Genomic DNA, 25,013 nt, shown 5'->3' on the forward strand with positions numbered 1-25,013 from the left:
TGTAAGCACATTATTTCCATGAGTGAAACACTGAAAAACTTCAAGAAAGAAATGTTTGTTTTAATCAGCTAATGCCTTATATTTAACATGGAATAGAACAATATCTTTGCCTTTATACTATTCTGACATATTTACAAATCCTGCAGAACAAAACATCCTTGGTGAAAATCATTGCTTTTGTGAATCTATTGATCTGTTATACTTCTGTCTGAATCTTGCAGTACAATATTTAGCATAACACTTCTGGTTATAGCATTTACACATACATTTCTAATGAACAAGCTTGCTATGAAATACAGAATGTAGCTTCTTCAAATACTTTAATATTAGAGATACCTTTATACTGAAAAAAAGCCAAAACTCGAATAATCCAGTTTTCATGCTGCTGTTACTCTCCTCTTGTTTCTGGTCTGAAATCCTTGCTGGTTTACTGTTTCATAAAGCCTATATATTTGTCAGGAATCAAACCATCTTCTAAAATCTTGGAATTATGAAAGACAAAGTGCTTCAATCTTTTAAAAATGTCTCACAATTTAGGTATCCTATCAGTCCCAAACTATATAAAAATTAAGAACCACTTTTATATTGAGTTGAAAGATATTGATCGGCTTAAATTTCTCCCCAAGAAATGTAAGAAGCAGATAACTATGCAGTTTCCAGCTGCCATATTTAAGTATGGCAACCAAAGCTGCTCCTCTAACCAAATAATTCAGGATTACTATCTGTACCCTACTACTGAGAGGATGTAGTCTGGAATAACATAAACTTCTTCAAAAGTACTCTGAAAAACTTAGCTGTGCAACAACTTCATCACTTGTTTTCAGTAGGTGAACAAAGTATGCTGGGCTTTTTTATGCTGTAAAAAACTTACAGGACATTAAAACCCACAAGTATAAAAACTAAAGAGATATTATAGAGAGCACAGCTATACATTATGAGATATCATTTAATATAATCCAAATGTCCAGCATTCAAAGGTAGGAATAATTTCTGATATGCTGTCAGATATAGGTTATGTTTAAAGTGGATCAAAATAACAATTCTAACATATGAATAATTCAAAATGGTCAACACACTTAAAAACTAAAATATTACTTTCACAGTTAAGTCTAAGGTACTGTTCTTAATTATGTTCAGAACAGCTTTTTTATCACTAAGATAACATTATCTTCTCAGGTGAATTAACAGGCAGTTATTTTAAACAATGTATCTACATATATTTTAAACTAAGAATACATATTTGTAATTTTTCTGAAATTGATAAAAAAGTACTTCTGACTCAACAGCAGTACTAACCAAATTATCACTTTCAGTAGAAACCAAGACATCCCAAACCCTTCCATAATCGCAAAACATTGACAGTTCAAGAATGCAATGATTATTTTATCAGTTGGCAATTTATACCTGCAATCATGTCGTCCACAGTACTCATCTTCAGCAGTACCTGTTCAATTAAGCCAACTTCCGTGCTAGTCTGTAAATTACGGACACTTTTACGTAGAATTGCTGTGAACATACTCCAGATTTCTGCTTGGCATGTTACATCACAGTGCTCCAAAAGCTCTGACATGCACGTGATGCTCTCTGCATCCTGGATTATAAAGTTCATCTCTAGATCAAATTCGCCACCAACCAGCTACAAAAGAAAGCAAGAACAGCATTACAATGTGTTATATATAGTTTAGTATCTTTCATACTTTTGTTGTCACCAACAGCAAATTTTTATTGCACGAGAGAGGCAATTTTAATAAACTCACTGCTATGATCTGTAAGACAGCAAATTAACAATCGTTTTATGTAAAACACAGCTTGTACAAAATACATACACTCGTATCATAAAACACTACCTTAAAATTTTGTCATAGTGTTGAACACAACACTTTCATAACATAAAATCAGAAGATACTTGAAATATTCCTTCCTGTAAAGTAACTGAAGTGGTAACCTGGCCCTGAGAGACATAGTGCAGAAGCTGCAGAACCTGAAAAGCTCAAAAGCAATTGAGGCTTTCCCACAGTTCTCTGGAGAGAAATCCGCCTTTCAGAAATAAAGACACTGAAAATAACTTTGCTATGTTGTCTCCTGATATAAACCAACATATGCCCTTAGTTAGGTGTTTGCAAGACCTTGCTGCCCTTTCCATTGTACCACCCACCCAGCCATGCAGTCATGCTCAGAAGAAGGATCAGTGATCTGCTCTGGACCAATGCAGACATGGAAAACTTGCTTAATTATACCACAGATCAATTCATTGTGTGGCCAAGGAAAGCTACTGCTGGTGCAAGGGACAGACAGCACTGTGAGAGGAAAAGGCACTCAGACGAAAATTGATTTAACAGCAGTACTGATGAAATTACAGCCTGACTCCTGTCTATGCAGATACTTGTAAAATGCTACCCAAAGTCCTGAGCTCCAGTTAAATAGCACAACTAACAGGCACGTTTGAAGAGGGGGTGGGGAGAAAAAGCATTAGCAAAAATTTGCAAAAGGTATTGTCACGACCAAGTATATCTTTGAGGAATGGAACTCACCAACTTCAGTTGGTCACTTGCACAACTTAAAAAAGATGAAGTCAGAACACCTTACTGAACTGAACAGGAAACTTAGTTTAAAAACACAAAACCCTTTTAATGGCAGAATTTCTTTCAGTTTTGAAGGAAACAAAGCCTGACTCTCATGCATCCTACTCTAACACTGGTGCTTTTAAAATTCTTCAAGGTTACTAGGACTGAGTTCAATAACGGCAAATATATTACCTAACTCAAAAAGGCAAAACAAAAATATTTTAGAATAAATTTATTCTGCAAGACATTCTTTTCTATTTGATCCAGCATTTTATATAAAATTGCAATAATATGTTTTAAATCAAGATATTCACAGAATTAATCTCTTATAAGTGTATAATTTCAACAGTCACTTTTAATTGAAGGCTATTTCATAGCTTATTTAAAAGCAGTTGGTATTGCCTTCAAAATAAATTCCAAACAAGAAGCAAGCTGAAATACTATGCAAACTTTTGTTTGATGGTTAAACCTATCCAAATATTCAAAGTCTTTCTTCAGACAGAATTAATGCAAGCAAGCAGCGACTAGCTTTGGCTTCTACCTTGATTCATACTTTTCGTCCACTTACAAATTATTTTTTCTCTATCAGTTAATTGCTAATTATAATTTTCTAATATAAAAGCTTCTAATATATTAAATATATAAACAGACTACCTCCTTAGTTCTCCTGACACATTTAATTACATTCAAATAAATCTATTATCCTAATTATGGTCAGTATTTTAGTGTAGAACTTGTGACTGCATATCACATTTCTGCATATTTGGTAAACACATAATGTCTACCAAGGGCAGGCAATAAAACGGTCAAAATTAGAAGCACAGTATTTCTACAGTCATTCTTTAGAATGAAATAGTTTTACAGAAGAAAACACCACACTTTTAAGGAAACCCAGGTGGAGTTTCTGTTTCTGAACACAGCAGTAACTGGTGCACACCTCACCAGCAATCTAGGTGGTTGTTTTTTCAGGTATCTCTCCACCTGGATGAGCCTCTCTGAGATTATGTTAAAAACACACAGAGGTTAAACAGGCACCTGTAGAAGACATTCAATTAAACTCTATCAGATGCATATCTTAAGATGAAAACAAGCACCTTCTGGAAGTGTCTACTTCTTTCCATGCAGGAAATCCAGGATGAGAAATTGCGTTTGTGAAGTCTCCATCCTCGGACACATTCAAAAGTTCTGTGGACACAGACCTGGGCAACCAGCTCTAGTTGGCCCAGCTTGTGCAGCAGGGTTGGATCAGAGAAGATCCAGAGATCCATTCTAACTTCAACAGTTCTATCATGCTATTTAGATATACAGCTTAGAGATACCCAATTAAGATGAGATCAATCCTCCCACTTGTTTTTGACAACAGATGGCCCTACAACCAAGGAAAAAACTAGTACTACCTCAGCTGGAACACAGAGGTTTGATACAGTCTGATCCCCCTTTCTCAAACATTATTCGCTGTAAAATTCTTGCTAATTTAAACTAATAAACTAACATAGAATGGTTAAAACAGACTAAAATAATTCACAACAGTCTAATATAATTCCAACTGTATTTGCTTGCTAATGTAAATTAATTGCTAATCCGTAACATTTAAAAGACTGAAAAAGAGCTCACAGTATCAGTCTAAAGTGACGGGATGTTTCACCACTATTAAAACCAAGCTGTATATATACCACATCACAGTGTACCTGCATCAAAAAATACACTGAATGTTAATAAAATTGGTTTCATGGAGAATCATCTACTGAGCTATGGACTATCCAGTAGGTACTACAACTAGTTTACTTGTCCATTTGGCAGCAAGATAGTTACAGTCCATCACAGTGACTGCTTATTTCACCAAAGAAAACATTAAAATGCACCAAATTTGCCCTTAACGGTGGTTTAAGCATATTTCAGCCACTAACAATGATCATAATTATCATTAAAATCAACTTCCTTAATAAAGGAAACAAATTAATGAACTAATTAATGGTGATGGCAAAAATTTAAGAAGGCAGGGAGAGGGTTACTTTTTATAAAGTAGTCATACTAAAAATCAACATAAATTAAAAATATTAACAGTCACATTAAAAAGAAGTCTAAGAGGACAATGAAAATATAAACAAAAATGAAGCAAGTATACAGAAATAAATGACCAGGGTTAGATTGTGTTCGGGAAGTAATACAAAACAACCACTTCTGCTTTAAAATGTGAAAAAGAAAATACAATTCAGCTAATAAAAGTAGTTGAACATTCACTAAAAAAAAAAAAAAAATGTTCACTAACAACATTTTTGCACCTGCATTTCACAAACAAGAGACAGTAGGCAAAGATGAATAACCAGTCGGTCTTCACAGCAGAGGGAGGTTATCAGTGCAGAACCACAACGATAATGAACTGGTAACACATGTGGATACTAATGAAAGAACAAAGTTTGCCGAAGACCCAAAAATCATTAAATGCAGTTAAAAAACCACCAACACCAACTACTAGGAGGTGCAAAGATTTTTCTGGTATCAAGTGGCTGGGCAACAACGTATGAGTTCAAAGTTAGGAAATGCAAAGTAAAACCACATTATTATAGTTTGAGCCATATGTACAAAACGACAGGTTCTCAAATCTACTATTATCAGTCAGAAAAGAGATCCTGGAGTCCCTGTGGGTACTAGTTTAAATAGCTATGCCATATTAAAAGCTGTCAGTAGGCAACTGTAAAAATTCATAATAAATTTGCAACTTTATAACTTGGATACGATTCTGGATGCAATACCACACACAAATCATATTGCCATAAAGTAACTTATTTTTAATGTAATGTGGAAGACTTCTGTAGTAAGACAAATTTCAGCTAGACTACAAGAAGAACACGAAGATAAAAAACCTTACAGGAGCCAGTATACCATACCATAAATCAGTACTCTTTCCATATCACAGATCTCAAATAAAATCTTTTTTCTTACGTCACACAGTTTTACTTTGCATTCTTCAAGTGAAGATTTAAGATTCAGTAAAGACCATGCTTTCACTGTCATTAAGTATTCTAAATTATTGCTTGTACTTTGTCAAGCTCATGCATCACTTTTTAACTATTCTGCATCATTCACAGCACAGCTGTAAGAAATGAAGCAGCAAACTAATGTTCAGATCATGGTTCCAAGTTAGATGACTACGGCCAAGAAACATAACTCCTCCTGAAAAAGTACTGAACTGGCAGTCGTAAGCAAATTAGGCTATCTTCCCTATACTGAGGTTGTTTACAATGACAGGCTGACACTCCTTGCAAATTGCTCCAAGAACCTATTTTAACACCAACATCCTCAAAAGCAGCTGCACTGCTCAGGATCTCCATTTTTCTGAATACTGTGGCCATTCCTCAGTAACCTTCTGCCATCCATTATGCTATGCAAAAAAAGCATTTCTTGCTAAACTGCCACAACTATGCGGAACTTAGGCTGGTCTTATACACCCTTTTGATCTACAATAGAGGTGAAATATTCCCCCAAAACAGAGAAGTTGTCTTCATATGTCTCATAGTAAATTCAGATCAGTTCTCAAAATGCAGTAAAATACACGCTACTCAACATCCGTGATTAGAGTGTTTACTTGTGAAAATCGGAATTCTTCAGAATCAGATTCTTGAAGTTCTGAAGAATGGATTGAAATAAATAAAGAATAGAATAGCATAGTTACAGTTGGAAGGGACCTAGAATTATCATCTAGTCCAGCTGCCTGACCACTTCAGGGCTGACCAATAATCAAAGCATACTATTAAGGGCATTAACCAAAAGCCTCTTAAACACTGATGGGCTTGGGGCATCACCCGCCTCCCTAGGAAGCCTGTTGCAGTGTTTGACCATCCTCTTGGTAAAGAAATGCTTTGTAATGTCCAGTCTAAATCTCCCTGATGCAGCTTTGAACCACTCCCACGCATTCTGACACTGAATACCCTGGAGAAGAGCTCAGCACCTTCCTTTTCCACTTCCCCTCCACAAGAAGCTGTAGACAGAAATGAGGTCACTCCTCAAGTTTTCTTTTCTCCAATAATAGATTGTTTCTCAACTTGAAAATTCATCAAATGAAAAGAAAGATGACAGTCAGTCTTAGAAGAAATAAACAAATGGAACATCAGGATGAATAATGCTACTGAATATTGAAAAACTAAGAGAAAGAAGAGGTTGGAACTTATTTTAAGAGCATTTTATAAAAAAAAACCCTGAAGACATTAAAATTTTCCAGCACAATTTCATCTGTGATTAAAAAAACCCAAACAACTGCCAAGTATAAGGATCTTAAGAAATGTGTGAGATGCAAAAGATTTTTTTTTAGAGGCACTTGGTATTTTTTTGGTTAAACAAAAAACATGAGCACATTCTGCTAAAGAATGACAGTAATACAAATACACAGTAACAACAATAAAATGCGAAAATCTGAACTACAGGGAGATCAAATAAAACATTTTTCTTGGCAATTACTTTCATGTTTAAATGGATGAAGTATCAAAATTTTCTCAGTATAGTCTATTTTGCCATGTTCTACACTCATACTTTGAAAGAAGTTTCATGGTACCTAAACTGGTCATTTCTGTTTACTTTTAACATTTTACACATACATCTCTCTACTGCTCCTCTGATTCAGAGTCTTAAGAACTACTAACCTGTACAATTGAAATGTAATTGTTAAGAATAATTTTTTGGCAGATTTTTTGGTTTCTTCAAATGTCATCTGAATTACAAGGATGCATACAAGAAGAAAAAAACGTGTATCTCTAACGATCTACTACTTCTTGTCTTGTATTTAATCTCTATACACTTTTGGGCAGCCAAAGGTATTTTTCCAGTTTCATATTTATCGAACATAAAGTGAAATTTTGATTGTACTTATCTACAATAAACCCAAAGCTCTTCATTACAACCCTTTCCCCTGATCTATATTAACAGACCTGTGTTTTATTTTTCTGTCTTGAACAAAGAAAGTATATTAGAACTATATAAACGAAAGTATTCAAACATATAAATGTCTAAATCTGCTGTTCATTTCAATCAAAGAAGCACTTCTTCAAATTTGATTCCTTTCTGCATTTATTTAAACAAAAATCAAGAACATACATTCCAGAATACTAGACAGAGAGTGTCACTGAAAAACTTCATTATCACAATGGTATAATTACTACAACCCTAAAAACACCCAGGCCTGATCTGCACCAAGGCACTCCTTCCTCCCCTCACCTAATTAACTACTGTCACACTTGTACTACCTTTTCTAAACCCAGAATAAATGAGGGCTTATCACAGTCAACATGACAACCATTCTCATCTGTTTTGGACTAGTTCATGAGAACTACTTTAGGTTCAAATTTACAATTAGAATCTTGCCTTGTGAGTATAGGAGGTAAGTAGTTTGGAAACAAAATTATTAATTCTCTTCCTGTCCCTGATATTCATGTATGTTTCTAGGCATTGCAAAACAGCTGACTTGGCATTCGGCACAAACTTCCACAGGGAATGAGCTGGAAATACCCAGCTGAGATAGGGGTGAAAATCTCTTAAAATTCCAAATCAGTGAGCTGCTTTAAAGAGAATATTAGTAAACTTGTTACCCTTGTTAACAAAAGCTATCACATAACACGCAGGAATCATTCTGGATTTCAACATCATTCAGGAATCAACTGGAGCATCTTTTCTACAAAACAAGACTGAATTGATTTCATAATCACCAGTAAGAGTTTAAAATATGTGGAATGAGACTGCTACTGCTTCTTTTATAAAAATAGGGCTCCAATTCAAGCATTAAACATTGTAGTCTCACAAAAGTGGTGGTGGACCCAGGCAGAGAAAAACAAGTTACTATTTTCTGGTCATTAACTAAACCATTACATTTCTACACAATTAATTCTGATTTTTAGGAAGATTCTTTTTCACCTGCATGAATGAAGATTTCGTTAGATATAAGTGTTTAGAATGCTAAATGAAATAAATTTAACTTTTTAGTGACCAATATGTATACTCATCACATGCATTTGTTAACCTACATATATCAATATGACTACAAAGAAAAACACGGGTAACAAAACCTTAAAGTGGATATTTTCAATAACTGATGTGTATTCCTCTTTTATTTTTAAGTTTTATTTTTAAATGGTTAATTGTTGGAGTTCTTTAGAGATCTGTAGTACAAGGATGTGTATCTGGGGCAACTTTCAAAATTCTCTTTACCATCAATGGAAAGTAAAAGGTGCTTCTGGGCAGTGATTCATCTCACTGGTTTTAGATGCAACATTAGGATGAAATAGACCTTTCCCTGGGAATGTAGTGCTTTTCACCGACTATAAAAAGACAACTAGTTCAGACAGGCACATCTAAAGTTATGTCAGATTAATCTTACCCAGTGTGCTCATGGTATGGTTTATAACTGAATGACAGCACTAAAAAGACCGATTCTCTGATGAATCACTACAACGGTAAGTAATTTGCCATGTTACCGTATACTTTTTTAAGGAGCCTTCATTCATTTCAGCTTCAAAAACATTTTTATCCTGAATAATGTATAGTACACACACAGCAGTGTGCCACTAAGGGAATGCTACCTAGTAAGTTTATTGACAATTTTCAAGTATTCCAAGAAAAGAATATAATGTCCCTTATACCTGCTGAGAAAATATGAACGAAGAAACACATTCAGCTTCACTTTCGATACTTTCAAGCACGAACTGATAATTATGCAAGCTTAAAAATATTTCACTGAAAAAAATTACCTTTAATTTCTTATACTTTCTTTTAGGGGAGGAGGGCACTCCTGTAGGTTTGTGCACTGCCTCTGGCTGGGATGGAGCTAATTTCCTTCATGGCAGCCCATATGGTGCTTTGGTTTATGTTTCTGACTAAACCAGTGCTGGTAACACCCCATGTTTTAGATTTTGCTGAGTGGTGCTCACAGTGCCCGGGCTGCCCATTTCTCACCCTGCCCTCCCAGCCAGGAGGCTGGCGGTGAGCAACAGGTTGGGAGGGGACACAGCCAGGACAGCTGTTCCTGACCAGAGGGCTATTCCCTACCATCATGCTCCGCAAGAACACCGTGGGATAGTCTTTCCAAACCAGGGGTTGTACAAAGACTGGCTGGGCATCAGTTTGCTTATGGGAGGGGTGTTTTCGTGGCGAGTGATTGCCATTGCATCACTTGTTCCCCACACACATGCTTATTAAACTGCCTTTATCTCAACCCATAAGGTTTTTCTTGGGTTTGCTCTTCTGATTCTCTCCCCCATTGCACTGGGGGTGGAGTGTGTGTGGGAGCAGGTAGAGGCAGTGGGTGCTCATTTGCTGGCTGGGATCCCCCCACTAGGGTTTAAGACCTTTGGCTTTGGTTCTCAAATTTACTTCATACAGTTTTTCCCCCTGAGCAGTACTGCTCAATCCAGTAAACTCTAATGAATCTCACGTAAGTGGTCTTAACAAAGCGCTGAAGGGAAAAACAGCAAATTACATAGTTCCAACCATAACCCCATAGAGCAAACGCTGCTTAAAAAGTACAAACCCAACTAACCTTGAGTATGGCCTGCTGATTTCTTCCAAAATCACACTTCAGTGTTTGTCTCAGAACATCAAAACCCCAAATTTTCTGAATACACTATAAAGTATGTTTATTCCCCATTTCAAACAAGCCTGCATATTCTACCACTGTTATACAGGGAAGGCATTTCATCATGCTCTTCCCCACCCTACAGTCATTTTCTGTAAGTCAATAGTCAACTGTAAGTACCTACAGTTTTTCCTCTTCTTTTAGATTTCAGATCTTTTTACTAAGCATGAAGAGAAAGAATAAAAAATTATTTGAAATGCTTGGAAGGTAACGTATGGTGTGAAAGAATAAAGGCTCTATAAGCAATGAAGATTGACTTTGTACTTACTAATGTCCTCCTGTTGTCATTGTTACCTGCCTCAGGACATTAGCTTCCTTGGGACATAAACCAGGAAGAGACAGTAAAAATTATTCCAAGAACTGTCTACTCTCCTTTAATTTCTGGGAGGACAGTTCTAAATAACATCACTGGCACCAGCAGTAAGATTTTCTACAACGAAAGAACAAAGCTAGAAACTGTCAAACTGAAACTGCCTTTGTTGTAAAAAAATTACGCACAGGTTTATTAGGCACTATTGATGCCTTCTTTAAAAGAATGCTATAGTTATCTGAACAACCATCCTGCAGTTTCACATGGCAAAGCTGGCACAATGCACCTCTAATACATTGCTTAATGAGGGTGTGAACTTTCATCTTTGGAGGGTTTTCCAAAGAAAACCAGCACGTGTTAGAATGCGTAATTATAGATAGTAACAGACACAAGTTATACGCCTGTCAAACTCATTCAGTGCAGTTCTATGATTCCAGTATTCCCCAAGTCTCAGAAGAAACGTTTGCTCATTTGGTAAGCCCTGCAAAACAGTAGTTGTCAATACTTACCTAATGATCATGGTAATGCTTAATTAATGGCAATGGTAACATTAAGTTACTTCAGCAAGCTGTCCCAAAGAAACACCCTTAAATGAACTGTACCTAAGAAGGAAAGGTTTCTGTGTATTTAAAATGAGTTACATGTGTCTTGAGATATTATTCCAGAGTCTCCTCATAGATCTTTAGTATCAAAATAAGCTGCTTTGATGCAAGAAAGGGAAGAAAAAAAAATCATTTTGCTGTTTAGAAAACCTGGTCCCTGTACCGATTAGTACCGTATTGATTAGCATCTGATTTTTTTATCATGATGAGGTGTTGAAATTCTTTGGCTGAAACTTCATGGCAAAAAAACCCAACACCCAAACCCTGAGGGATGTAAATGACAGACTATTGTTTAGTTTAAAAAGAGCACAATGTCAAGGTGTGGTTTGAACTCTGTCTGTTATAGTAGGAATGCTATAGCACTGCAGTACACTGGAGTAGTGGTAACACAGATAACTCATCTGACCTGAATAATTATGTGTTGAATTTTAGTATGTTGCTCCTCTGACAACATAAATATCAAACATAAATTCAGTAAATAAAATAACAAAGACGTTTGTTTCAATGGAAAAAAAAATAATCACACGACTTCCTTTCTGAATGGGGCACAGATCTAGAAGTCAAATCAAGAGAAAAATACTTTAGAGGTATGTTGAGAACACCTTAAAATTAAAATTACGGGTACACTGCTATACCATATTCTGCATACCAATATTAATGAAAGTGTGCATTAAACCAAAGCTTCAAAAACAATGGCAGATGACTTGCAGTCAAGTATGTATGTGATTTACTGAGCCAAGTATCAATTACATTCAGATGCAGAGTTAACAGTCTGACTTAATAGTTTTTCAATTCCCCTCCCCCCCTGCTTTTTAAACACATATTTGACAAAGGCAGACTTTTTCTAAGTATCACTGGGGCTTAAAGAGAAAAAAAACCCAAACCAACAACCACAAACCCCCAAAATACAAGATGGGCTATTTGGTACAAAGTTCTCTAGCTGTTCTTTACCTGACTGTTAAGAATGCTTGATTTCAGGGTAGGACAGAGATTAGCCTGATAAAGTTCAAATATCTGCCCCCATAAAAGCTTCCTTAGCACAAGACTGTAAATCCTTGACTGGAAAAGTCCTGACTTAGAAGGAATGCAAGAGGAGAGTTTTAAAGTGCAACACAGGACAAATTTTACCTGCTTAGGAGAGCTGGAAGAACAATCACGTGATTTATGCTAGAAATGAAGACCAATAAAGGCATTTTACACACATGTACCAAACCCCAAACACAAAACTGGAAGTCATCCTCCTGGTCTGGTGTTCCTACATCATCAGAAGACTTTCTTTCCATTTATTACATCAGTCTCCAACAGACCCGTTCAGGCCACAGCAAAATATGAGCTTTTATTTTAAGATGTTGAACCTGAACACTGAAGTAAAATCAAAACCATTCTCAAACTTGGAGCTAACTCATTTTCACTTTGTCTGGTTTAGTTCTTCTTGTGTATTCCTTCTGATCTAGACTCAACCAAACACAGATCAGCTGATTAGATAAGGGGACCTCCTAACCTCAAAAAAGGAAAAGTTAATGACAATTTACTTTAATATGCAAAACCAAGTAGTTTAGGTTTGCCACATCTGCGAAAGCAAAAATTCAAAATTGATTTTTATGGACTATAAAGATGTTGATAAATAAACACAGCTTAAGGTGCATGAAACACGTTATTACTAAATAGATATTCCTAGTTTATTTTGCTTATAATACTTCATTAGCCCGTTTTTGGCTCTCTTCTCTCACTTTTACAAACCTCTCTTTAAGTTTAAGGTACAGATGCAAGTACAGTATAAGGTCATGACAGGTCTAATAAGCTTCTAACTTCCAGGTTTCAATAACCAGCTATATTTTAAAAGAAGTTCTTTGGAGATGTTTTGGGTTTATGCTTTTTTTCTGTTTTCTGTTTTAGCTTTAACCTATCTTCTTTTGTTTCGAAGCCAGAAGAGAAGTAACAGAAATTGAAATAACTGAGTTACAATTGGCTTTAATCTAATTTGCATTGCACAACTAACAGTATCACACAAAATGTTTGTGCAGATAGCAGTGTCTGCTTTTTAAGAAACCCTGAAAAATCCTACAACACAGACACTCCTGCTTCCCCACCTTCAAGTATATAAGTGAACAGAATATATTTCCTATAGATAATAATAGATTATTTTAGTCAACAGAAGTTTCCAGTAAATCAAAACATTTGGATTTTATTTTCATGGATAACAACATTTGTTATTATTCAAATGTACTTGTCAAAGTAATTTTTTTGTTTGTTTGTCAACTCACAGATGCATTCTGTGACTAGAATAAATTGCAACAATACAGTTAAGGGAATTTTAATCTTAGAAAATGGTGGATTTTATCTCAGAATAGTCTGTGGGATGGTTCCCAGGCACAGCAAGGACACACAATTTAGAAATTATAGAAATTAAATGTGATAAAGGACAGATTAACCACAAGGATTGCGGTGTGTGTTGTATTTACACGCTTTGGCTAAGATCATAAAAATAGCCACATACCATCAGGACAACTACCTAGTGACCTTCTAAATAGCCATCATATATATATATCTCGACCTTTGCCCTGTAAATCCAAAACAAATAGCCTGCAGCCTCTCTTACTGTCTCCTTCTTTGTCATGAGGTAATCTAATCACAGAGGCAGAGCTGTTGCTCTCTGCTGGCACTACCTGCTTTTTCCTCACTATTAAAGGAGCCCTCTTGCATACCCTTCCCCATCAGCACCTCTACTGCAAGCTCCTACTGCGCACGGTGGGCAAACTTCACCCTGCCCAGGCCCTCACCTTTCTGCTCTGCATCTCCTGCAAACTCACATAGTGTAACCTGTCACCTGCCTGCCTTTACAAAGCAGGTCTCCATCCAATACACTCTAACGGGACTGAGACAGTATTATGCCCCGTGTCCCTCCTGAGAACCTACGGAGGAAAGTATTTCTCCAGTTACCTCTTCTGTCATACTAAATGAAATTTGGTTACCTGAGATATTCGACAGCTAGCTAAGGAATAATCTACTTTTTATTCTCAAGGCTATGACTATCTGAACAGAAAGAAAAAGAAGTTTAACCTAAGTAGCTTTCATATTGCAATCAGGTTTCTATAAAACAATCAACATATGCAATTCTCTCACCTTGCTAAACACCACTTGCCATTAACCCAGCTTGCTTTTTTGTACCACTGTACTGGTGTTTGGTAAGAAAAGGAATTACTTACATTCCTCTCATTAAGATTAAGCTATCTATTACCTATTTTAAACTTAAATAATCCATTTTTAAAGTGTCCTATTCTCATGTCCACCTTCCTCCAAAAATTTTTATTAGAATCTTTAACTGCTTTTTTTTTTTTTTTTTCAATGAAACATTTCCTTCTTGTCACAAAACCACTCTAAGACTCTGAGAAGCCTGGAAACGATAAATCATGGCTATACAATATTTAAAAGCAGAACAATTCCAGTGAACTCAGTTATGACAGTGCCACTTTCCAACTGATACTTATAGGTGTCAAAAGTATCCTGTTCACATTAATGATTAACGATAGAGTGATAGCCCAGGAGAACCACAGTGCCGGGGATACCTGATCTCAAACAATGCTGAAGTGAGGTATGCACAGTCGTGGTCTTACTCTCCATTTCATGTTGCTGAAAAGCAGGACCTTAATTGGAGGAAGAAAGAAGTGTCCCGAATTCTCAACATCCTGCTGTGCACTTACATCAACCATTTTGAGATACCTAGTAATATTTCTGGCATCAGTATTTTGAAACTTGCCAGCGGCTAAGCTGCTCATCACCAGTTTGTGAAGCTCTACATTCAATTTCAATGTGCTGATTTTCAACAATCTTCCATTTTTCATTAGATGCTAAAAGCATCGACTACTTACCACACAGCCTTTTCTTCCCAGAAGTTAAGATGGGAGAAAAGAACCCAGCATTTAGGCAGAGTGAAAAGCCATAGCTCATTTCTGTATAATGACTCTATTGATTCTAAAAGAAATGTTGGATATGTGATGTAGTTCCATCTCTACATGTGACATACCTAGGTAAAAGAGAGCCAACACTAAATAAGGAAGTCCCAGTCAGCATTCCTTCAACTAAAAAAGATATGTAGATTCCAGCAAATTATAACAATCTAATCTATAATCTAGTTAAATTTATTAATGGAGCTTGAGCTAAGCCTTCCTGTAGAACCTGTTAATGACTGAAATATCTGTTGACTATCTTTATAAATAAGCCCAGTCAAATGTCTAAACAAGCATAAATTTACCTCAAAGCTTACTTTGTTCCCTTGATAAATGTATTTTGTTATATAGATTTTAATTTATAGCTAACAATACACTTATAAATCTAATTAATTATTACAAAAAGCATTAATAATTTCTTAGAAAATATAATAATTTACAAGAGAATAATGTTGTTTAGTGTGTGAAAAAGTGCGGAAGATTACCGTTACATTACACATATGCATGAATTATAAGGTGTCACATTTGGGAAAATTAACACCAACATACCATTCCAATGGCCATATAATTCCTTCTCAGGTTTGGTAGCTTGACATTTGTTGAATAATCACCATCATCCAAATTTTCAAATATAGCCACTCCATACATTTTTTTAAAGTTTTTTTTTTAATTATTATTATTTTAAGAAAATCAAGAAAAGTTATGCTATTTGTTATATTTTCTTGTCCTCAAAATTGAGCAAGATCTTACAAAGGACAGGGATTGTGCTTTAAAAACTTTTAAAACTTCTCTAAGCCAATATTTTTTTTTAAAGTCCTTACAAGAAGCTTCCCTTGGTTATAAAGGCAACTGCTGATACTGAGATTTGTAAGACTAATATTTTTTTAACCCGATTTGTCAATATTTCTCCCTTTCCTTCCCTAGGTAACTCTCAGGATAGTGTAAGATAACTGTTCTGGTTCATGACTGGTCTCCCATAGGGTTTTAGCTGTCATTAATGATTTAAGACTTTTTCTATGCAAGGATAAAAGCTAAAACCTCAACCTCTAAAGGAGACACCACAGAGACCACAACGACAGTTGTTTCACAAAGCCAGAAATGCATCCTAAATGTCTTTTTTCTTCTCTTTTTTAATTTATTATGCAGTTCTTTATTCAATTCAATACTTTCTTTAACCTGTAAACAATAACAGTCAAGAACAACGGTCAGAGTTATATAACAAAATAGAAGAGGTCAATAATGCAACTCTAACCATAAAAAATAATTTTAAAGGAGGAAACTGAAAGGCAGATAAATATGCATAAGAAACAATTTAACAGTGGTCAGAGAGTTTCAATTATGCAAGAAGCTTGTTGGTTCTCTTAATTGTTCAGCTTTTCATTAGAGTACCATTTTATGTACAACTGCTTGCCTTTTTCACCTTCTTAGGTGATCCAGAGGCAAGAGCAACATAATTAGGGTTAGATGCAATTATAGACCTGCAGCCAAGCGTGAAAAGTTTGTTTCTTCGCTATTTTTGTTACTTAGTATTATGACTTTAGTTTGTTACATAAACTATCTCAGCACTTGAAAAATATACATTCACCTTTCTAAAGATGAAATCTATAAGGAAATGAAACCAAATTATAGCGGTAGGAAGTACCTGTCAAGGAAAAAGGTTATCAAAATACTGCACTAGTTCTCCCATTGTGTTTGCCTGATGTTATTTTAACTACAGTTCTAGAATATAAAACCACCAAAAAGGTCTATCTAACCTATCCCAGTGGCAAAATACAAAAAGTCTAAGAATAGCATAAGGATATACTGAATTTTCTCCATTATAGAGTCCCAGCCTCCCGCTACTGGTTACACAGGAATTTCTCGATCCATAAGTAATGCCTTTGTTTCGACAAGCTGATGGATTTCCTTCCATTAATTTCTCTCAGTAGTTTCTGACCTCTCACCTTTTTGGATCCTTGACATCCTATAGTAGTAAGTCCCACAGTTTCTTCGTGATTTGTGTAAAAATATCTTGTTATATTATATATATATATGTGTGTGTGTGTGTGTGTTATATATATTATATTAAATATATATAATATAATACAGGATTATTTCATTTCAGCCCTCTAGTTCTTGCATTTTGAATAGCAAAGAAAAAGGCTTTTTTTTCCCACATTCTCCCTTTTATTCACCTCTATCTCAAATATACTTATCTCTTTTTGAAGCTGGACAGTCCTAATTTGTGAAGTCACTCCTCAATTGAAATCCATATTTAATCACCCTTCTTATCCTTCACACTTTTTGCTAGTTCTAATATATTCTTTTGAGACTGGAAATCACCAGAACTTCATACATCATTCAAAATACAGACATATCATTCATTTATACAACTGCATAAAAATGCTTTCTTTCGCTCATCTTTTCCTTATTAATGATTCCTAATACATAATTTGTTTTAATGATCGCTACTAAGAACAAAAGTGTTTTTTTCACAGAAATAATAAAACTGTGAGGTCATTTATAGGAGCATTTGTGAGAGAGCACAGGTAAGACAGGGTAGAAGATATGAAATGAAGTTAGACCTTCTATAATTCTTTATGAGATAAGGAGGAAATAGCTGAAACACCTTCCAAAAATGTTAATTGCACCACACACTCATTCTTGTAAATACGTACACAACATAAATGCAGTATGTAACATGAACACTGTACTTCTCCACAATCACCAAACATCTCCTTTCCCATTTATGATTCCCATAATAAACTATATTTATACATAATTGCTACATATAGTTTTAAATGAAAGGATAATTCCACTAATAAAGAATCAGGATACTAAACCCTCTCCTCCCCCAAACAACATTAAAAAAAAAAAAAAAGCACCACTCTCTCTCAACAACACATTGTCCCTAAGTCAGTTTGATTAAAAAACAAGAGAAATGCCTACAAAAAAAAAATAATATGGTTAACAGGCAACATATCTTTTCAAGGAAAATACCCCATCACATCTTGACATTCTTGCCATGTTCTGATACTATATTTAATCATAGTTTACTCAATTAATGCAGGCTGAAGCTTGGAAGGAACACTTAAGGATGCACTCTTCTGGTCTCTCCAAGACTCAGATCCAGATTTTGAAAACAATATTCCTGTGGTCTGATTTTCAAACACTTCATCTGCAAAACTGATCACACAGCTCCATCTGTACTAAGCGTTCATTTTAAGGTATCATGTAACTGGGTAAAACTGAGTTCACATATAATTTGATTTCATTACAAGACAACTACAATTGAAGAGTCAATAAGTACAAGGCTAGGTGTTACATGGAGGAAAATCAAATGTTCTTAATCACATTAAAAGAGAAATTTCTTACAAAGACATATGATCACTCCTGTAACAATATGTTTAGTTGATATTTACATAACTTTAACACAATTTCCAATCACATAATCTACGGATGATGGTACTCTTTGTTAAAATATTTGTCGAGGTACAAAAATTTTTATGACTTTTTTTTCTCAGTACTTAAATGATTTATCTGTACTCAGCAGAAGTAAATTCTTAACTTATTAAAAATAAAACTGTAATTCAAAGAAAAAAGGGGGGGGCTGTATAGAAAAGAGGGTTTTAATAGAATTAGAGAATTAGAACCCATTTTTAATTACACTTCTTCTACGTAGCTATGTCTTAATAAAAACTTTGGTTCTAAAATAATCACAGTTTTCATTTAAAGTGATTAAGTTTGGAGATGCCTAATGTATTCCTCAATAATGTTTTAGAAAATAAATTAGAATACAAAGAAGTTTAATATGCTTTCTTTATTAAAAAGGCAAACCCCCCCCACCATTTATTTATCTAATTGAAATGAGAAAGTAAAAAAAAAAAAAAAATCAGAAGTAATTCACACAAGGCTCCAGTCAAACTTGATAACTGGCTGGTTTTGCATCATCTTAAAAGCACTTGGTTTTGAGGGAAAAGTGTAAAATGCTAAGCAGTAATTAAAGCAAAGGAAAGGATTTCTAAACAAGGCCTCCTCAAATGGCTGCATTCAGTTACTTCCCCTCCCCTTTCAACTTCTTACACAATTGAGAAGGGGGAATAAAATACAAAAAGGAACCGTAGCTACAGTTCACACTCTAAAAATATTTAATACTGTAAACCCAGCAGAATCTATCAAAAGGACTTTTCAGATCTCATTTTAAACACTCCAAATCGAATCTTGAATATGTGAAATGTTAAAGAGCAACAAAGATACTTTGAGAAAAAACAGTCTGAAGGTATTATTTTGCTATTCAGTATTTTTATCTTATGAAGTGCATTAATTTTTATTAAAGCCTATTTAATATTAATTCATATTATATTATTTATTTATAATTAATATAATATAGTAATTTTAATTTATATTAAAATGTTCATAAACATTTTCAGAAACGTATGTCTTCGTTCACAGTGATTAACACTGAAAGTACGTTCTTCCCCTTTTTGGCCAGTGTAAAACACAATCGGTATTTCATTTAGGTAATAATGTTACACTAGAGGAAATGGAAGAGTTACATAAATGGAAAAAGCATAACTATATAAATAATCATAATCCATAAAAGCTCTTTCAGAAGTGAGGTCTTCAGAAGCCATTATCAACTGGTAAAATATAAAATTTATTCAGTTACTCTTTAATCAAATGGGTAATAATCAGAAATGAGTATGCCAAGTTAAATAATAATTCACCCCATGTGTAAACAGATGAGAACAACTTTGCTAGAACATAATCATTAAAATGACTGTACAATCTTGATCAAAATTTCAAGTGTTTCCCTTTCCAGTACTCCTCCCAACTTTTAGTACACAGCAAATCTTATTATAGTCTTTACTTACCGAATACATGCAATAATCACAATTGTATTCTGCAAATAAACTAATTTAACTTTCAGTTGTTTCAGTTAACTAAAAACCTAATTATTCCATTAGTTCTTCTTGGGGTATTTCAATTTAATACATAGTCAGGGTCTCATCTCCTCAAAAATTTTGCATATAATTCCTCTCCATAATAGAAGTCACAGAAGTACCTGGAGGAGGCAAAAAACCCTTTTCCCAACCATGTTAATAGCACTACCAGAACTTTGAACCTGTGGCCAGATTGAGTTGCTATATTTTTTTATAATTTCTAAACAATGGATCACTTCTTCCTGATTCTGAAGGTCTAAGTAACTAACCAATTATTCCATGTTTCTATATTTTCTGTACATTTCTCATTTGTCTAGGCAGCAGGAAAATCCACAAAAGAAAATTTATTCATAACTAGCTAAACAGAATTAAAGCAGAAGAAAAGTTGCAAACCCAAATTCTGACTGCTCTTAACAACTGGAAGAAAACTAATAACTCAATCATAAAGCGGGCATCACTCCCAAAGAAAAAGACAGCACACTCTGGAAAACTGGGTTTTTTTTTTGTAACAGGGCTATTACATCTGCTCAGAACCATAATGTCTGCAAATGAAGTATGACAGTGTCAAAAATATTTATTACTTGTAAGCACCTGAATCTGTATCAATTTGTCCTTCAAGATGTGCCAGTGAAACTTCTGTTGTCAAACTCAACCTTAAGCAGCACACATCCCTCCCTTTTCAGTCCCACAGGAGACTCGACGGTTTATTTCTGAATGCTTCTCCTATGGAGCTCTGTGTGGAAAGAGACACCCATTGAGATACTGTCACGCAACCTTCAAACGTCTCCTCCATGTTTAAAGTAATCTCTACTACTGTAAATAATACAGCTTTCAATGCCAGTGACAATACTGATGCAAATTTTGTTTAGCTTAGATACTTCCCCCTCCCTCCATTGACCACTCAGATCTGCATTTCACTAACACTCTCCAAGTTTGATTGACACGGAGAGCTCTAAATTTGATTTTTCCCTCATTAATAAAGATGCTCCCGTTTACCAGCCTCCCTCCTAACCTGAAGTCTATCAAAGCTAAGTAGTTACTGCATCACGAGAGCAGCTTAATGCATGCAAAATTCCCCGTCCCCTTGGAGGTTCTAATAGCCATGCCCACGCGGAAGGAGCCCGTGCAAGCCAGCAACCCAGCTGCAAAAAGGCCCGTGTGCTGGCGTGGGGAGAAGTCAGGAGGTGGAGGGGGATAATCACTCCCTGGTCTTGTTTCACCCTGGTTTAACAGTCATGATGTCAACCACTCTGTACTGGCATAAAAGACCGTAAAGATTTCAAAGGTTGATTTAAGATTACATCAGTTTGGGTGGAGGTGTTTTGGGGGTGGTGGCTTTTTGGCTTCTTTTCTTCTGGGAGGGAGGGTTTAAAGATCTGAGATTGGAGCACAGTGGACTGAATGCTATTAGATCCCATCTCGCTCACCGGGCAGCAGCGGGCAGGGCCATGGCTTCCCTAGTTTTTACAGACTTGTACCACAACAAACAGGCCCACGGTGTGCACAGAATATGCTCAACTAGAATTATCCACTTTGGGCACAAGCACATGTAAATTGGACTCCACATTGACACACGCTCAAGATCCCTTATTATGTAAAATGGTTTCATTAATAACATTTGCTCTGATTTTAGATAGAATTTTAACAAACTTGCTGTGTTGTCAAGCAATAAATGTCACATTTAATTGCACATTTATGAAGTTATTTCAGAATTACACCTATTAAAAATTTTACCACAAAAAAGCAGCCTTAGTATAGCTGTAATAGCCTAAGCATATAAGAAAGGCTACGTTTACATAAAAAAATGCCTCACAGTTTGAGGGACTTAACAAGTGCAAGACAGCACGCCCTTTCATTAATGCTAACAGGTTAAAAAAAAAAAACAAAAAACACACACACAAAAACCCCCAAACTGAACAAGCAGCTACCTAAACCACTTTTAACAATACAGGAAAACACAGCAAGTATGCAAAAGCAAAGAGTTAGTGGGAAGGACCCTTGCTCTCCTAGATCAAGACATTTTAAGTATCTTACACGACTGAATAGTAATTTCCACATAGTTTTCTCATCTGATTAATTTCTTGATATTCCAGACCAAATCATGTTTACAATATTATTTTCAAAGCACATTACATAGGTCCTTCTAGATATTACTTCATTTTTAAGTTACTTTCAGACTACATCATTTTTTTTCAAAAAACTGAACACACAGGATTCTTTAAGAAGCATCAAAACATATTCACTACAAAGTATTTAGCATGCTCAGTCTTAATAGCAGTGTAAATACACTAAAATCTTCTGTCTACATTTTTTAACTGCATACATTTCATGTATAATTACATATCCTGAGTGGTATTTGAAGCTTACTGCAGATTGCTTGTAGAATGAAATTTTTAAAATCCCTGCAAGATGCTATGAGAAAGTTTATTTTTTCCACTTACTGTTTTAACTGTCTTGATATCTATAAGACACTACAGATGCATATAAACATATATCTTTACTAATCTATATTTAAAAATTAATCAATAATAGTTATTTATTAAAGCCACTAATAGTTATTTAACCAACAACATAAAATCTATTTTTCCTCAGATCAATAACCTGAATTTTATCTCAAACCATAAAAGCTAGGAACATAGACAGAAAGATTCATTGTTAATGCTGAATTAGCTGAATAAATATTTCCTACTTCAAAAGGTATGCCATCAGCTGCTTGGTACATTTGCTAATACTTCATTACATGGCAGTTCTTTCTCTACAACCTCTACAACTATTTATCTAAATTTCCCTTTCATGACACGTTCACCCATCTAGCTGACCAAGGGAAGCCAGTAGATGTGGTGGTGGGTTTTTTTTATTTTGATACCGTCTCTCACGGTATTCTTCTAGACTAAATGTCCAGCATACAGCTAAAGTTCATAATACAGTGGGTGAGCAACTGGCTGACAGGTCAAGCTCAAGGAGCTATAATAAAAGGGGTCACATCAGGCTGGCAGCCCGTCACCTGTGGGGTTCCCCAGGGCTCAGTTTCAGGGCCAGTGCTCTTTAATGTTTTTATAAATGATCTGGACGCAAGACTCTAATGTACATTAAGTAGGTTTACTGATGATAGTAAATCGGGGGAGCTGTGGACTCCCTTGAGGGTAGAGAGACATTACAGAAAAGTCTAGGTAGACTACAGAGTTGGGCAATCACCAGTTGTGTGAAATTCAACAAAAGCAAGTGCTGGATTCTCCACCTGTGATGGGTGTAATCCTGGTTATATGTACAAATCAGGGAACAAGAGTCTGGAGAGCAGCCCTGTGGAAAGAGATCTGGGGATTTGGGCTGATGGAAAGTTGAATATGAGTCCACAGTGTTACCTGGCAGCAAAAAGGGCCAACCGTGTCCTGGGGTGCATCAAGTACCACATAGCTGGCTGGTTGACGGGGGTGACTGTCCCACAATACACTGCATCTGGGCAGCTTCACCATCAGTACTGTGTGCAGTTTTGATCATCTCAATATAAGAAGGACATCAAACTGTTAGAACGTGTCCCAGAGGAGGGCAACCAAGATGGTGAAAGTCTCGAGGCAAGACTTATAAGGGGCAGCTGAGGTCACTTGGTTTGTTCAGCTTGGAGAAGGTTGAGAGGTGACCTCATTGCAGTTTACAACTGCCTGAACGAGGGCAATGGAGGGGGAAGTTCTGATCTCCCCTCTGGTGACAGTGATAGGAAACGGAATAAGGCTGGATCAGGGGAAGTTCAGATTGGACATTAGGAAAAGATTCTCTACTGAGAGAGTGGTTGGTCACTGGAACAGCCTTCTCCAGGGATCTGGTCACAGCACCAAGACTGTCAGAGTTCAGGAGTGTCTGGAAAACTCTCTTAGTCATTTGGTTTAGTCTTAGGTAGCCCTGTGAGAAGCAGGGAGGTGGACTTGATGATCCTTATGGGTCCCTTCCAACTTGAGATATTCCATGATTCTGTGATAATTAGTATCAAAGAAATGACTGAAGAATAACATGGGTTGTAGTCTGAATCAAGCTTACACTTCTGTGCATAAGAAAAAGGGTAAGTATTCACTACACATCTTTGTGCTTCATTGGCTCTCATCAACACCACAAGACACGGACAAATTTCATCAGAAAGACATTACAGAACATTGTTGCATCACTCTGTTCTCACAAGACATGGACTCAAATAGTATGTTACCATGTCTACCATCAAAATTCAACAACTACACTCTCACTCTGTCTCGACCACACACCTTCCACTGCTTCAACAGACAGATCTCTATGCACCTTTTCTTTTCAAAATTTAAATGTGATTTTCCATATCAGGTGCTTTACTTAACTGCTGGAGGATTCACATCATTACAGATTTGCTGAAAGTTTCTCTCCCTCTCACATACAGTTTAGACATTTACAGTACTTGTAAGACAGCTGTTTAAGTCTTTTCACAGACTGAGCATGTAAACATACTCCTTATATCACAGTAACTTCAAGGAGACCTTAAATTATCACAGGGAACATTTCTGTAACATACATATTTTCAATGCTATTTATTCTTTCATGCAACACAGAAGTATTTACCTTTACATCAACAACAGCAACTAGAACCACAACACCACAATCTTCAACTCATAATCATGCTTAATAAAAAAAGATTTAAGTGTCCCAGGTTAAAGCTGCATGCTGTGACGGTAAGTTTCTAGAAGCTCATTTTAAGATGTATGTGGTCACCGCCAAATGAGACTTAACACTCACAATATGTGAAAACAAGAATCACGTCACAGAAGACACAGCTGACCAAAGGCCTTATCTATCACATCATATAACAAAAGCTATTATGGTCTGATGCTTACTGTTTCATACACAAGTTATATGACACAAAGTGTCACAGATTATTTTTCCTTTTGTTTTAATTTGAAATTCTCAAATGTGGAAAAAACTAAAGCGGAAAGTAATTTCCATCTTTTCAAAGAGTAAAAATCCGTAGCAACACAGGCAGCTCCAAATTACAGAAAACAGAATATTCCACTTAGCTACTAAGTAAATGTATTAAGAT

General features: G+C 35.7%; 1 protein-coding gene across 6 annotated transcripts in view; it reads right to left on the bottom strand.

Annotated features, from left to right (window-relative positions):
- The window catches only part of NBEA (neurobeachin), a 506,742-nt gene that overhangs the window by 410,402 nt on the left and 71,327 nt on the right, over nt 1-25,013 (bottom strand). For all 6 annotated transcript variants that reach the window (XM_040584007.1, XM_040584004.1, XM_040584003.1 and 3 more), the window contains exon 2: nt 1,405-1,636. In XM_040584007.1, coding sequence (XP_040439941.1) covers nt 1,405-1,636 — 232 coding nt within the window. The remainder of the gene's footprint in view (nt 1-1,404; nt 1,637-25,013) is intronic.

This window comes from Falco naumanni, chromosome 2 (assembly GCF_017639655.2).
Source record: "Falco naumanni isolate bFalNau1 chromosome 2, bFalNau1.pat, whole genome shotgun sequence".
Taxonomy (NCBI): Eukaryota; Metazoa; Chordata; class Aves; order Falconiformes; family Falconidae; genus Falco; species Falco naumanni.